This window comes from Pelophylax lessonae (assembly GCF_965119305.1).
Source record: "Pelophylax lessonae genome assembly, chromosome: 5".
Lineage (NCBI taxonomy): Eukaryota > Metazoa > Chordata > Amphibia > Anura > Ranidae > Pelophylax > Pelophylax lessonae.
The window spans coordinates 215,610,531-215,626,813 of NC_138772.1; the positions used below are offsets into that span (position 1 = coordinate 215,610,531).

At 38.3% G+C, this 16,283-nt stretch overlaps 1 protein-coding gene across 1 annotated transcript in view; it reads right to left on the reverse strand.

The window, feature by feature from the left end:
- ITGA9 (integrin subunit alpha 9) overlaps positions 1 to 16,283 on the reverse strand; it is a 578,355-nt gene that overhangs the window by 221,545 nt on the left and 340,527 nt on the right. Inside the window, exon 16 of the mRNA XM_082257332.1 lies at positions 12,571 to 12,720. Coding sequence (XP_082113458.1) covers positions 12,571 to 12,720 — 150 coding nt within the window. The remainder of the gene's footprint in view (positions 1 to 12,570; positions 12,721 to 16,283) is intronic.

Here is a 16,283-nt window from a genome sequence, read left to right on the forward strand (position 1 = left end):
CTGAACTTGCTAATACATATTGTAAATTTTCATAAAATAGTCCAGGAATGGTTTAAAGCAATACTATGCTGGACTGTCATTTGGTAACTGCCAGAATCAAAATCTATTCATGTTCTATAAATCTTAAATCTATAAAAATTACATTCATAAAGCGTGTCCAACCAAGTGTATAAAAAAATAACAATCAAGTAGATACCAAACATGCCTATTGCTAAAATACCTGGACAATGGATGGGACACATTACATCTCTTAAGGGGAATATGCATAAGACCAATATCTTATTTGATGTCTATCAAATTGTGATTTAATTCTAGTAAAAAAAAACCTGGTTGCCGGATTGTAAGACATGGTCATCTGAATATTAGCATGCATAAAGAAAGGGATGTATTCCAGAGATAAGACTATAATCCTTCCACTTTATAAAACTCTGGTCCAACCGCATCTGGAGTATTCTGTCCAGTTCTGGTCGCCAGTCCTCAGGAGGGATGTGTTGGAGCTGGAGAGAGTCCAGAGAAGGGCAACTAAACTGATTAGGGGGTTAGAGGACCTTAACTATGAAGAGTGGCTGCAATCGCTCGATTTATTTTCCCTGGAGAAGAGACGTCTGAAAGGGGACATGATAGCAATTTATAAAGATCTTAATGGGGATCTCAGCTTAGAAAAAAAGCTGTTCATTCAAAGGAATTGCACGAGGACTCGAGGACATACAATGCGATTAGAGGAGAAGCGTTTTAACCTCAGGCAACGAGGGGGGTTCTTTACTGTTAGGGCTACAAGATTGTGGAATTGTCTACCACAAGAGGTGGTTTCTGCGGGTAGTATGGTGACTTTCAAAAGACTCTTAGACTTACATCTCAAGGATCAGGACATTAAGGGCTATGTTAGATGATTACAGCCACACACACCTACACAGGTTGAACTGGATGGACTATTGTCTTTATTCAACCTCACCTACTATGTAACTATGAAATATTGACATAGTTTAAAAAACTGACATTGACGGAGTGCCCAGTGCCATTGACAGGAGCATTATAAAACGCTTGAACATCCCTCAGCGCACCATTGATTGGCTGTGTCATTTCTGTATATCCCTCTCTAAAAGAGATAAAGGGTTATGATACTCCATTTTTTAATTGTTTTTCACTCACAATATTCCCCTTTGACAAAGCCTTGATTTTTAAGGCGGGGTATTGCTTCTTCAGATATATGTAATAAACAGGGAGATGTATTCCTTTAATTGAGACTCTAAACCTGCAATCGATATGCCTCAGAGGTAATTTTTGGAGAATTTTTGAATGTTATGTAGCTCATTTTTCAAGCACCCATTTTTTTGAACATATAGTCTTTTAGAGAGAGATACTGTATATCCCTCTAAATTAAGTATCCCCCTGGTAGTATGAAGCGAGCGCTCGAATTTCCCCCCAAAAAAAGCACATTTGTTCGTCATTTGACGAACGGGCGCCAATGTTTGAGTCAAACTAACATTCGACTCGAACGCGAAGCTCATCCCTATTTGGAATTCAGAACACAGAATTTGGAATTTGGAACAAATAATTTGGAATTTGGACCACAGAATTTGGAATTCAGAACCGGAACTCGGAATCTGGACCACAGAACTTGGAATACGAAACACGGAATTCGGAACATGTATCATAAAATTCAGGAGTTGGAATTTGGAACACGGAATTTGGAACACAGAACAAGGAGTTTGGAATTCGGAAAACACTGAATTTGAAACTCGGAACATGGATTTTGGAATTCGGAACACAGAATTTAGAATTCGGAACACAGAATTTGGAATTTGGAACACGGAATTTAGAATATGGAACACAAAATATGAAAATTTGGATTTTGACATTTAGAAAACATTGCTTGGAATTGGGAACTTGGAACACAAATTCGAAACTCGGAACACGAAATATGGAATTGGGAACTTGGAATTCGTAACATGGAACTTGGAACACGGAACATGGAATTTGGCTTCGGAATATGGAATTTGGAACACGGAATTTGGAACTCGGAACACCAAGTTTAGAATTTGGAACACAGAATCTGGAATTTGGAACGGAACACAGAATTTGGAATTCGGAAAACAGAATTTGGAATGTGGAATACGGAACTTGGAATTTAGAACACGGAATTTGTAATTGATACTCAGAACACGTTATTTGGAATTCGGAACACGGAGTTCGGAACATGGAATTCGGAACACGGAACTTGGAATTCGGAACATGGAATTTGGAACACGGAATTTGGAATTCAATATTCAGAACACGGAATTAGAATTTTTGAACACAGATTTAGGAATTTGGAACTGGACCTCGGAATGCAGAATTTGGTATGCAGAATACAGAATTTGGAACTCGAAACACGGAATTTGGAACTCGGAACACGGAATTTGAAACTAGAGAACATGGAATTTGGAATTCGGAATCCGGAACACAGAATTTGGAATTTGGAACACGGAATTTGGAATTCGGAAAACACGGAATTTAGAATATGGAACACGGAACATGAAATTTGGATTTTGGAATTTAGAACACGTTACTTGGAATTGGGAACTCGGAACACATTATTTGGAATTCGAAACATGGAATTTAAGTTTGGAATTCGAAACTCAGAACACGGAATATGGAATTGGGAGCACGGAATTTGTAACATGGAACTTGAAATTCGGAACATGGAATTTGGATTTCGGAACACGGAAATTGGAACATGGAATTTGGAACTCAGAACACCGAGATTAGAATTCACAACACGGAATCTGGCATTTGGAACATGGAATCTGAAATTTGGAACTCGGAACACAGAATTTGGAATTTGAAACACAGAATTTGGAATGTGGAACACGAAACTTGGAATTCAGAACACGGAATTTGGATTTCGGAACATAACATTTTTCATTTGTAACACGGAATTTGGACTTCAGAACACAGAATTTGGACTTCAGAACACGGAAGTTGGACTTCGGAACACAGAAGTTGGACTTTGGAACATGGAAGTTGGACTTTGCAACATGGAATGTGGAATTTGGAACTCGGAACACAGAATTTGTGATTCAAAATATTGAATTTGGTATTCGGAACACAGAGTTTGGAATGTGGAACATGGAACTTGGAATTTAGAACACGGAATTTATAATTGGAACTCGGAACATGAAATTTGGTATTCAGAACATGGAATTTGGAACTTGGAACATCGAGTTTAGAATTCTGAACATGGCATTTGGAACTTGGAACACCAAGTTTAGAATTCTGAACACGGCATTTAGAACTTGGAACACAGAATTTTGAATTTGGAACTCAGAACATAGAATTTAGGATTCGGAACCCGGAATACGAAATATGTAATTGGGAACACGGAATTCGTAACATGGAATTTGGACTTCGGAAACACGGAATTTGTAACAGCAGGTTTAGAATTTGGAACACGGAATCTGGCATTTGGAACTCGAAACACAGAATTTGGAATTCGGAACACAGAACTTGGAATTCAGAAAACGGAATTTGTAATTGGAACTCGGAACACATTATTTGGAATTCGGAACATGCAATATGGAATTCGGAACACAGAATTCGCAACATGGAACTTGGAATTCAGAACATGAAATTTGGACTTCGGAACACGGAATTTGGAACACGGAACATGGAATTTGGACTTTGGAATAAGGAATTTGGAACACGGAATTTAGAATACGGAATTTGTAATTGATACTCAGAACACGTTATTTAGAATTCGGAACACGGAATTCGGAACATGGAATTCGGAACACAGAACTTGGAATTCGGAACATGGAATTTGGAACACGGAATTTAGAATTCGATATTCAGAACACGGAATTAGAATTTTTGAACACATAATTAGGAATTTGGAACTGGAACTTGGAATGCGGAATTTGGTATTCGGAAAACGGAATTTGGACCTCGAAACGCGGAATTTGGAACACGGAATTTGGAACTCAGAACACGGAATTTGAAACTCGGAAAATAGAATTTGGAATTCGGAACAGGGAGTTTAGAATATGGAACACGGAACATGAAATGTAGGTTTTTGGAATTTAGAACACGTTACTTGGAATTGGGAACTCGGAACACATTATTTGGAATTCGAAACCTGGAATTTAAATTTGGAATTCGAAACTCGGAACACAACATATGGAATTGGGAGCACGGAATTTGTAACATAGAACTTGAAATTCGGAACATGGAATTTGGACTTCGAAACACGGAAATTGGAACATAGAATTTGGAACTCAGAACAACGAGATTAGAATTCGCAACACGGAATCTGGCATTTGGAACACGGAATCTGGAATTTTGAACTCGGAACAAAGAATTTGGAATTTGAAACACAGAATTTGGAATGTGGAACACGGAACTTGGAATTTAGAACACGGAATTTGTTATTGAAACTCAAAACATGGAATTTGGATTTCGGAACATAAAATTTTTCATTTGTAACACGGAATTTGGACTTCAGAACACAGAATTTGGACTCCGGAACACGGAAGTTGGACTCCGGAACACGGAAGTTGGACTTCGGAACACAGAAGTTGGTCTTGGGAACACAGAAGTTGGACTTCAGGAACACGGAAGTTGGACTTTGGAACATGGAAGTTTGAATTCGGAACACAGAATTTTTTTTATTCTGAAAAAACTGAATTTGGACTTCGGAACACAGAGTTCAGAATTCGGAACAAGGAATCTGGAATTTGGAACACGGAATGTGGAATTTGGAACTCGGAACGCAGAATTTGTGATTCACAACATTGAATTTGGTATTCGGAACACAGAGTTTGGAATGTGGAACACGGAACTTGGAATTTAGAACACGGAATTTGGAATTGGAACTCAGAACACGAAATATGGAATTGGGAACACGGAATTCGGAACATATAATTTGGACTTCGGAACATGGAATTTGGACTTCGGAACACGGAATTTGGACTTCGGAACACAGGATTTGGAAAAGCAAGTTTAGAATTTGGAACACGGAATCTGGCATTTGGAACTCGAAACACAGAATTTGGAATTTGGAACACAGAATTTGGAACGTGGAACACGGAACTTGGAATTCAGAGCACGGAATTTGTAATGAGAACTCGGTACACATTATTTGGAATTCGGAACAAGCAATATGGAATTCTGAACACAGAATTCGAAACATGGAACTTGGAATTCGGAACATGAAATTTGGATTTTGGAACACGGAATTTGGAACACGGAACATGGAATTTGGACTTCGGAATACGGAATTTGGAACACGGAATTTGGAACTCGGAACACCAAGTTTAGAATTTGGAACACAGAATCTGGCATTTGGAACATGGAATCTGAAACGGAACACAGAATCTGGAATTCAGAAAACAGAATTTGGAATGTGGAACACGGAACTTGGAATTTAGAACGCAGAATTTTTAATTGATATTCGGAACACAGAATTCGGAACATGGAATTCGGAACACGGAACTTGGAATTCGGAACATGGAATTTGGAACACGGAATTTGGAATTCGATATTCAGAACACAGAATTAGAATTTTTGAACATAGAATTTGGAATTTGGAACTGGAACTCGGAATGCAGAATTTGGTATTCAGAACACGGAATTTGGAACTCGAAACATGGAATTTGGAACTCGGAACACGAAATTTGGAACTCAGAACACGGAATTTGAAACTCAGAACATGGAATCTGTATTTCGGAACTCGGAACACAGAATTTGGAATTTGGAACACGGAATTTGGAATTCAGAACACGGAATTTAGAATATGGAACACGGAACATGAAGTTTGGATTTTGGAATTTAGAACACGTTACTTGGAATTGGGAACTCGGAACACATTATTTGGAATTCGAAACATGTAATTTAAATTTGGAATTCGAAACTCGGAACACGGCATTTGGAACTTGGAACACGGAGTTTTGAATTTGGAACTCGGAACACAGAATTTGGATTTCAGAATTTGGAACACATTATTTGGGATTGATAAACTCGGAGCACATTATTTGGAATTCAAAAGACAGAATTTGGAATTCAAAACATGGAATTTGGAATTCGCAACACTGAATTTTGAATTCAGAACATGGAACTCGGAATTCGAAACACAGAATTCGGAACACGGAACTTGGAATATAGGATTTGGAATTCGGAACATGAAACATAAAATTTGGAATTCGGAAAATGGAGCACGGGAGTTGGAATTCAGAACACGGAATTGGGAACACAGAATTTGGAATTTAGAACACGGAATTGGAATTCTGGAACAGAATTTGGAAAATCAGAACACGGAATTTGGAACTTGGAACGCTAAATTTGGAACACGAAATTTGGAATTCAAAAAATGGAACACTGAATTTGGAACTTGGAACACAGATTTTGGAACTTGAAACATGGAATTTGGAACTCAGAAAATGGAATTTGGAACTCGGAACACAGAATTTGGAATTCAGAACTCGGAACACAGAATTTGGTATTCGGAACACGGAATTTGGAACTTGGAACACTGAGTTTAGAATTCTGAACATGGCATTTGGAACTTGGAACACGGAGTTTTGAATTTGGATTTCAGAATTTGGAACACATTATTTGGGATTTGTAAACTCGGAGCACATTATTTGGAATTCAGAAGACAGAATTTGGAATTCAAAACATAGAATTTGTAATTCGCAACACTGAATTTGGATTTCGGAATTTGGAACACGTTATTTGGAATTGGGAACACGGAACACATGATTTGGAATTCAGACACGGAATTTCAATTTGGAATTCGAAAGACCACATTTGCAATTTGAAACACGTAATTTGGAATTCAGAACACAGAACTCAGAAAATGGAACACAGAATTTGGAACACGAAAACACTGAATTTTGAGTTCGGAAAACAAAATTTGGAACAAGCAACTTGGAATTTGAAATTCGGAACTTGGAACACGGAGTGTGGAACTTGGAATTTGGACTTTAGAACACAGAATTTGAAATTTGGAACACGGAATTTGGAATTCGCAATAAAAAATATTTATATACATTTTTTTCCCAGGTGTCTTTGGTCTGGTCCAGTGATGTCACAGGTCCTCTTTAGCCTTTTCTTCTTGCAGCTGTGTGTGGATACTAAATTATGCAGAGAGTAGAGTAATAACCTGACACTGCTGTCTACAGCATTCTCCTGTGAGTCTAGGGCACAGCCATGATGCCTTGGAAATCACAGGAAATAGACGTAATAATGCTGGACATAATTTAACCACTTAAAAAGGAGCAGCACTGGATGGTCAGCAGGTAAGGAGGTATCGCCAGAGAGGAGGTGAATGTAGCAGCCTGAGCTTTTAATTTTATTTTTCAGAGCTACTGGGGGGCTTATTTTATGCCAAAGAATAAAATTAACTTTGATAGTTCACAATGGTGCAGTACCAAAACAGAAAACCTTTTAAACTTTCATATGAAAACATAATCCCTTTCCTTTCAATGAAATATATATATATATATATATATATATATATATATATATATATATATATATATATATATATATTAGCCATTGCTGTGTAGTCTATTCATTGAGTAATTACCCCTTGGTTTCAATTTGGAAGCTTTGTCATCACTTGGGAGCTTCTTGTTTTCAAATGACCGATTCAGACAGTGCATCATAACTAATTTGTGGGATAGCGGGAGAGTAAAAAAGTTGACAAATGATCAGTCTATAATTTTAATGGTAGGTTTATTTTACCAGTGAGAGACACAATAACAACAAAAAAATTCAGAAAAACGCATTTCAAAAAAGTTATTAGTTGATTTGCATTTTATTGAGTGAAATAAATATTTGACCCCTACGCAAAACATGACATAGTACTTGGTGGCAAAACCCTTGCTGGCAATCACACAGACGTTTCTTGTACTTGGCCACCAGGTTTGCACACATCTCAGGAGGAATTTTGTCCCATTCCTCTTTGCAGATCCTCTCCAAGTCATTATGGTTTCGAGGCTGACGTTTGGTAACTTGAACCGTTAGCTACCTTCACATATTTTCTATGGGATTTAGATCTGGAGATTGGCTAGGCCACTCCAGGACCTTAATGTGCTTCTTCTTGAACCACTCCTTTGTTGCCTTGGCCGTGTGTTTTGGGTCATTGTCATGCTGGAATACCCATCCACGACCCATTTTAAATGTCCTGGCTGAAGAAAGGAGGTTCTCACCCAAGATTTGATGGTACATGGCCCAGTCCATCATCCCTTTGATGCGGTGAAGTTCTCCTGTCCCCTTAGCAGAAAAACACCCCCAAAGCATAATGTTTCCACCTCCATGTTTGACAGTGGTGATGGTGTTCTTGGGCAGCATTCCTCCTCCTCCAAACGTGGCGAGTTGAGTTGATGCCAAAGAGCTTGATTTTGGTCTCATCTGACCAACACTTTCATTCAGTTCCCCTCTGAATCATTCAGATGATCATTAGCAAACTTCAGATGGGCCTGCATATGTGCTTTCTTGAGCATGGGGACCTAGCGGGCACTGCAGGATTTCAGTCCTTCACTGTGTAGTGTGTTTCCAATTGTTCTTGGTGACTATGGTCCTAGCTGCCTTGAAATCATTGACAAGATAGTCTTGTAGAGTTCTGGGCTGATTCCTCACTGTTCCCATGATCATTTAAACGCTACGAGGTGAGATCTTGCATAGAGCCCCAGACCGAGGGATATTGACAGTTATTTTCAGTTTCTTCCATTTGCGAATAATCGCACCAACTGTTGTCACCCTCACACCAAGCTGCTTGGCGATGGTCTTGTAGCCCATTCCGGCTTTGTGTAGGCCTACAATCTTGTCCCTGACATCCTTGGATAGCTCTTTGGTCTTGGCCATGATGGAGAGATTGGAATCTGATTGATTGATTGCTTCTGTGGACAGGTATCTTTTATACAGGTAACAAGCTGAGATTAGATGCACTCCATTTAAGAGAGTGCTCCTAATCGCAGCTCATTACATGTATAGAAGACACCTGAGAGCCAGAAATCTTGCTGATTGATAGGGTATCGAATCCTTATTTCACTCAATAAAATGCAACAATAAAATGTGTTCTCACTGTTAAAATACCATTAAAATTATAGACAGATCATTTCTATGTGAGTGGGCAAGGGTACAAAATCAGCAGGGGATCAAATACTTTTTCTCCCTTACTGTACATCAGAAATTAAGTGGGAGGTTGGGATATGCATGCAGACATACTGTATTATGTACTGGTTGAAAAGTTATTACAAAGAATCTTCCTGTGAACTTCCAAAAAAAATATGAAAAAAAAGTCAGAAGAAACAGTTACACTTTAATCTCTAAGCACAAAGTTTTTGGATAATTACTATATATATCCAACTAAGGCTGGGTTCACACTGATGTGAATTGGATGCAGGTTTATCATGACAGGAGATTGCGACCGGCTCTTAATGGAACCAGTTCACAAAGCTCCAGAGTGGCCGCGGTCTTCACTGGAAAAGGGTCCTGGGCATCTTCTGGTCTGTTTCAGGTGTGAATTCACCCAAAAATTCGGACCTGATTCACACCTGAAATGGAGAACAGGAACACACCAGACCCCTGCTGTGAGCTGCAGCCGCAGTGTGAACCCAGCCTGTTTTTGCCTGGAAAATTATATTTAGTTCTATGTAAATTCTAGGTTTCATGAAATGTATTTCTTTGAAAAACAATCTTTCTATATCTCATAAAGTACTAAGCCCTTTTAAATGATTTCTATTACACAAACAAATGAATGCACCCTATCCTTAAGCTTGATGACCCTTGGCCAGTAGGTCGATTGCACGTACTGTTTTAAACCAATGGACACCATTAGTTAAGACAACCTAATTCCACTTAATACTTTACTTTCACCATACACAGCAAATAAATTAAATATGTTCACAGTCATTTATTCATGTTTGCTTCCAAGCTCCAGATATGAGTGATTGCTTGCTCCTGTCTCCAGCAGTTGTAAATCAGTAAAGAATGACCCAGTTCTAATATGCAGTAGATGACCCCTTCAGAAATTGTGCTAGAAGTGATTACTCTTCTTGAAGCAACAGTTTGATATCTCAAAACTAAATGCATTCAGCTAATAAATATAACTAAGTATTATTAATCTTTTTGATGGTAGTATGTCTAAACATAAAATATTAACATCAAGCATAATTTAAAAATGAACTCCAGGCAAACAGATAAATACACAAATGAACTGTCTTATCCACAAAAGGGTTTGTGGTTCTGTCCAGACAGGTTGGTGTTTAATATACCACTTTCCACTGTTAGCATTAGGAAATGCATTGGTGTCACCTTCCTGATTGCAGCCTGATGATTTGGGCAATAATACAGCAACGCGTTCAGCGAACTTCTGCTAGATGTATATACAACACATGTTAGCATTTTTTAAACAAATGCATAACTGAATCAAATTATGTTTTACTATATGCCCAAAGTTCAGCTTTAACCACTTAAGCCCCAGCCCTATTTCGGACACTTTTTGTTTACAAGTTAAAACCAGTATTTTTTCCTAGAAAACTACTTAGAACCCCCAAACATTATATATATTTTTTTAGCAAAGACTCTGGAGAATAAAATGTCGGTCATTGCAAAATTTTTTGTCACGCGGTATTTGCGCAGCGGTCTTTAAAACGCCATTTTTTTGGAAAAAAATTGAAAAATCACATTTCACTGCATTTAAAAAATACTAAACAGTAAAGTTAGCCCATTTTTTTTGTATATTGTGAAAGATGATGTCACGCCGAGTAAATAGATACCCAACATGTTATGGTTTAAAATTGCGCCCCCCGTGGGATGGCGACAAACTACGGTCAATAGAGATCTCAATCTGCAACGGTTTAAATTTATTTAACGGTTACCAGTTTAGAGGTAGAGTGTAGCTCTTTTTTTTAAATTATTGCCCACGCTCTGGCGATCGCGGCGATACCTCACATGTGGGGTTTGAACAGCGATTTCATTCGCGGCTCGACTTGCGTATATGTTTTTTTTTGTGCGCGAGCTAACGGTGTTGGGGGCGGCTAATTTTTTTTTTTCCTATTTATTTTTTATTTTTTTAAACTTTATTACAGTTTTTTTTTTTTTTTTAAATCTGATCTCTTTTATTGCTGTCACAAGCAATGTAAACATCCCTTGTGACACCAATATGTAGTGACAGGTACACTTTATGGAGGGATCGAGGGTCTAAAAGACGCCTAGACCCCTCCACTACACTTCCCTGTATGCAAAATACCGAAAACGGCATTTTTGCATACAGCCGTTTTTCAAAACTGCCGCCTTTTGCAGCAGAGTAACCCCGGAAGTGACGTCATAGACGCCGCCTCCAGGTTACGTCATCAGAGACCCGATCGATGCCATTTCCGGCATTCATTGAGACTCCATCCAGCCGGTGGACGTGTCGGCTGGGTGCTCGGGGCTCCCGGTGGGACGGGAGCCCAGAGCAAATCCACGGAAGGCGGCGGGAGGGGGGGGACGTCCCCTCCCGCCCCCCCCGGGTAACGATCGAGCGGCTCCCGAGCCGCATCGGTCGTTACCGACGGAAAGCCGACCGTCGGCTTCAAACCACGGTACCGGGATGATGCCTCTAACTAGAGGCATCATCCCGGTATAACCCCGCAAAGTGTACCGACGTATCGGTACGTTACTATGCGGTAAGTGGTTAAATTAAAATAGGTTTCTAATTTGGAAGTTCCAATAAAAGAGTTAATTGCAGAAAAAGAATATAAATAGTTGCCTCTCCTATTGTCTGCACCTCGTAACACCAGTAACCAACATGCACAATTCTGAATGCTGTTTTGATCAAGTGATTACAGTTGCTTGTAATAGAATGTACAGTTCAAAGTGCATGTGACAGATTACTAAAATGCATTAACAAGTAAAGGACAACTCATTCTTCAGCTGGCCATTGGCTAACGCACACATTTGACTATCAAGCACACTTCCATTATCTTTGCTTACATTTGTTTATGTCATTATATAATTTTGACTCTTTCTACCCATATTGTTGTCACATACCTGTTCATTCTCAAAACCATGCTGGATTAAAAACCCAATAAAGTATTTTGAAACAAACACACATCCATTAGTCAAGCATTAACTGCAGGTAGTCGGGTAGTCTACCTGTACTATTGTATTGCTAGAGTGACACATACACATGCAGGTAACTACCATTCACTAACTGTTGTCTGAGCACTCAGCAACTACTACATAAATTATATAGCTTTCCGATCAGATTAGCACAAGTCACACTCAAAAGTTCTGCAAATAGTTAGGTAACAAATAGCAAGTGCTACATATGTAATTGTATGGATCTTCATTTGGATGAAAGCAGAAGAGTGAGGATGATGGAAGATACTCAGGTCACCAACAGAATTGAGATAATCTCTGGGAGTACCTTGCCGAATTACCTTGGATTGCTATGTGAACAGACCCTAGCTGCCTGGGTAGATGAACCCCACAAGTAAGTGCCTGACAATAACTGAGGAATTATAAACAAAATTTATTCTACAAAGCTCTAATAACCCAAACCGTTCTGATAGCTAATATGTCTTACAATATATCTGTCCTTACCTGATTTCTTTGGGCAATTTTCTGTCCCTTTTTCCATCGGAGTATAGGCTTAAGAGCAGGCAAGTCTCTCTCCTCTTTCCCAATGACGTGCTCTCCAAGGCTGTATGATGCTTCAAACACAATAGGTGAAATTACATCTTTTACTCTGCGCTGCAATAGAAAATAAAATAGAAAAAGCTAATTTAATACTAACAAAAATATTTAATCCTGACACTGTTATACACAGTCTGGTTAACATATTGACATTTACAGCAATGTTTTCTGAACCAGTACTCAAGGATTACTTACAACAGTGGCTTGGGACAGATTGTACATTATCTACTTAGGGAAAATTATACCCACGCTGTAACACTCTATTCTTACAAAACCTCTCTCAGATTTTTTTTTTATCAAAAGCAGTGTTTTTTTTAGATGAAAAACTGGTTTAAATTGCTAGTGTATGATCCACATCTGGCTAAGCTTCAAAGTTAATTGTCAGTCACGATTTAGGGTTACATGGAGAGCCAACTATAAACCACTTCATGAAATGTAATTTTATAAGTAAGCTGTTAGCAACTGAATTGCCATTAATTGCAGGATAAAAATCAAATACCCCTAAAACATGCCATTTATTTCCTGTGTACCGTAGCCCGGTCATCTCAGAGAACTAAAGAAAATGTTCTACTATTTAGACACAAAGACAAATGGGCAACAACTAAAAATGATAAGTATTTCAACGTCTTACATATAGGTTACTCTCTAAAAAGAAACATTTTTCTAAGCTGCTAAGGACAGAAGTACATTTGGTGCAAAAACACTTTTCAGAGGTCTAATGTTTGGTATACACGCATATTGAGGCGGATGGAGGAATATTCCCTGCTGTGCTATAGTTTTCTGACAGCGGGACTCCTCCACTGTCAGAATTCACTGATCAGTGCTGCAACTGATTGGCTGATCGAATTAAAAATTTCCAGTAGTTCTGTTAGACGGAAGTCGATTTCTGTAGATCTCAGATGAGACTGTACAGGTCTCAACTCTTTTTGCTAATGCATTCTTACTGTATTTTCTATGCAAAACATTCAGTAAGATTAAACATCTGGGTATGTTGTAATATGATCATTTACATTCTTCAAAATATTGGAACATATTAAAAAAGCATATTTGCTGCCCCATGATAAAACCAAGAAAAACACACAGAGAGATTGTTTAATTCAGATTTAAATGCCCAGAAATAGTAATAGATGACTTTCCTTATACATACGGCATACCTAGAAGCTTATATAACACCTTAGACTAAATAACCAACCAGAGTGTGGTCATAAATGGCCTAATCCTGCCCAGGATCTGATTCCCTGTAGAATACTTTAGGATCAGAATCCTTGGGGATAACCAACGGATGACAAAAAGCAATGTTTGGTCATTACTGTGCAACTTGGTAATCATTTCCTCAAGCAGAAGAAAAAAAGGAAGAAGTAAACCTTATTTCAGAGAGTCAGATGAGAAGCACGAGAAACAAAGACACGTACTGGCACTCCTGTGGGTAGGCAGATGTTTCCCTGTCAACAGTTAACAGAAAGATATTTGCTCAAAAAACTTAACTCCTCCACCTAGCTACTGTTTTTTTCCCAGGTTTCAACAAGTATGTGTTTCCTGACTGGTTAATAATAAGATGATCTAACACAACTGTACTGCACTCTTGTTGTGATAGGGTAACTTTTGTAATTATTGTAACTTTATTAAAATACCTTTCTTCAAAAGGAAACAGAACTTGGGTAATACTATTTTTACAGACAGCTCTGTAAGTGGAAAGCATTTACAAAATTACATCTGTAAAGATCTTTTATTGTTAATTAGCCACTTTAGCACTGGAGGATTTGGCTGCTTAACCTCCCTGGCGGTATGATTCTTTTGGATTTTAGGTGCTGAAAGCGGTACCATTATTTTGCATGTAATTCTTGTGAATGAGCAGTCCAAACCAACTGTATACATTTATTATATATATGATATATATATATATATATATATATATATATATATATATATATATATATATATATATATATGTATGTATGTATACATATATTATATATATATATTATATATATATATATATATATAATGTATACAGTTGGTTTGGGCTGCTCATTCACAAGAATTATGTGTATATATATATATACATATATATATATATATACTGTATATATATGTATATATATATATATACTGTATATATATGTATATATATATATATATACATATATTTACATAAAAAGTACAGTAAAACTGCAGGAAAGGGCACTGGGGGGCAATGTAATGTGATTTTATTTTATTTTGAACGGTGTCAGTGTGTTTGGTGCATTTTACATTTGAATTTGCCGCCGGTTCCACCCCCCGGCGGACGTCACGTCGCCGGAGACGGAAGCCGGGGCTCGCAGACGATCGGGAGAGAGCTCCGCCGCCGCACACCGCCCGCAGTCTTCGCTGGATCCCGGAGAAAAGGTAAGTAAAACCTCCTCCAGCATCCAGCGATCTTCTTAGCGCTACCCCGAGTGTGACTCGGGGTTACCGCTTTTGGCACTAAAATCTAACCCCGAGTCTCACTCGGGAATACCGCTAGGAAGGTTAATGACCAGGCCACTTTTTTCAACTTGGCACTGCCAATTGCGTGGCCATGCAATGCTGTATCCAAACGATTTATGTCCTTTTTTCCTCACAAACAGAGCTTTCTTTTGGTGGTATTTGATCACCTCTGCGCTTTTTATTTATTGTGATATTAATAAAAAAAGAGCAAAAATTTTGCGAAAAAGTGACATTTTCTACTTTGACAGTTAAAAATTTTCCAATATATTCAATTTCTGTCATATATTTAGGCCAAAATGTATTTAGCTACATGTCTTTGACAAAAAAATTCTCAATGAGCGTATTTTTAACCACTTTAAGACCGGAAGATTTTACCCCCTTCCTTTACCAGGCCATATTTTGTGATTCAGCACTGCGTTACTGTAACGGACAATTGCGCGGTCGTGCGACGCTGTACCCAAATGAAATTTACATCCTTTTTTTTTTAAATCACCTGTGCGATTTTACATTTTTGTAAAAAAAAGAGCAACAATTTTGAAAAAAAAACATTATTTTTACATTCTGCTATATAACATTCCCCAAAAGAAATTTACAAATCAAAATTTTTTAACATTTTAGGCCAATTTATTTTCTGCTACATATTTTTGGTAAAAAAAATCACAATGAGGGTATTTTGATTGGTTTGCGCAAAAGTTACTAACTACGGCAAAGATTTTTATAGTTTTTTTGTTTTTTTACTAGTAATGGCAGCGATCTTCGATTTTTTGCGGGACTGTGACATTGCGGCGGACAGATCGGACCCATAACTGACATTTTTGACACTTTTGGGGGGACCAGTGACATTACTACAGTTATCAGTGCTAAAAATATGCACTGTTACTGTAATAATGACACTGGCAGGGAAGGGGTTAACATTGTTGGTGATCAAGGGGTTAAATGTATGCCTCTTGCTTACTGACATTTGTGGGGGGAGGGGGTTCTGTGACAGAGACAGAGATCGCAGGTTCAGCAATGCTGAATCCTGTGATCTGTCCCTGTCTGTCACAGAGAAGATCTGCCCGCTTTGTTTACACAAGTGGGCGGATTTTCTCACTCTTTCACCAACGATCGGGGAAGAGAGACGGCAATCGCGCACCGCCGAGACAGGCAGGGAT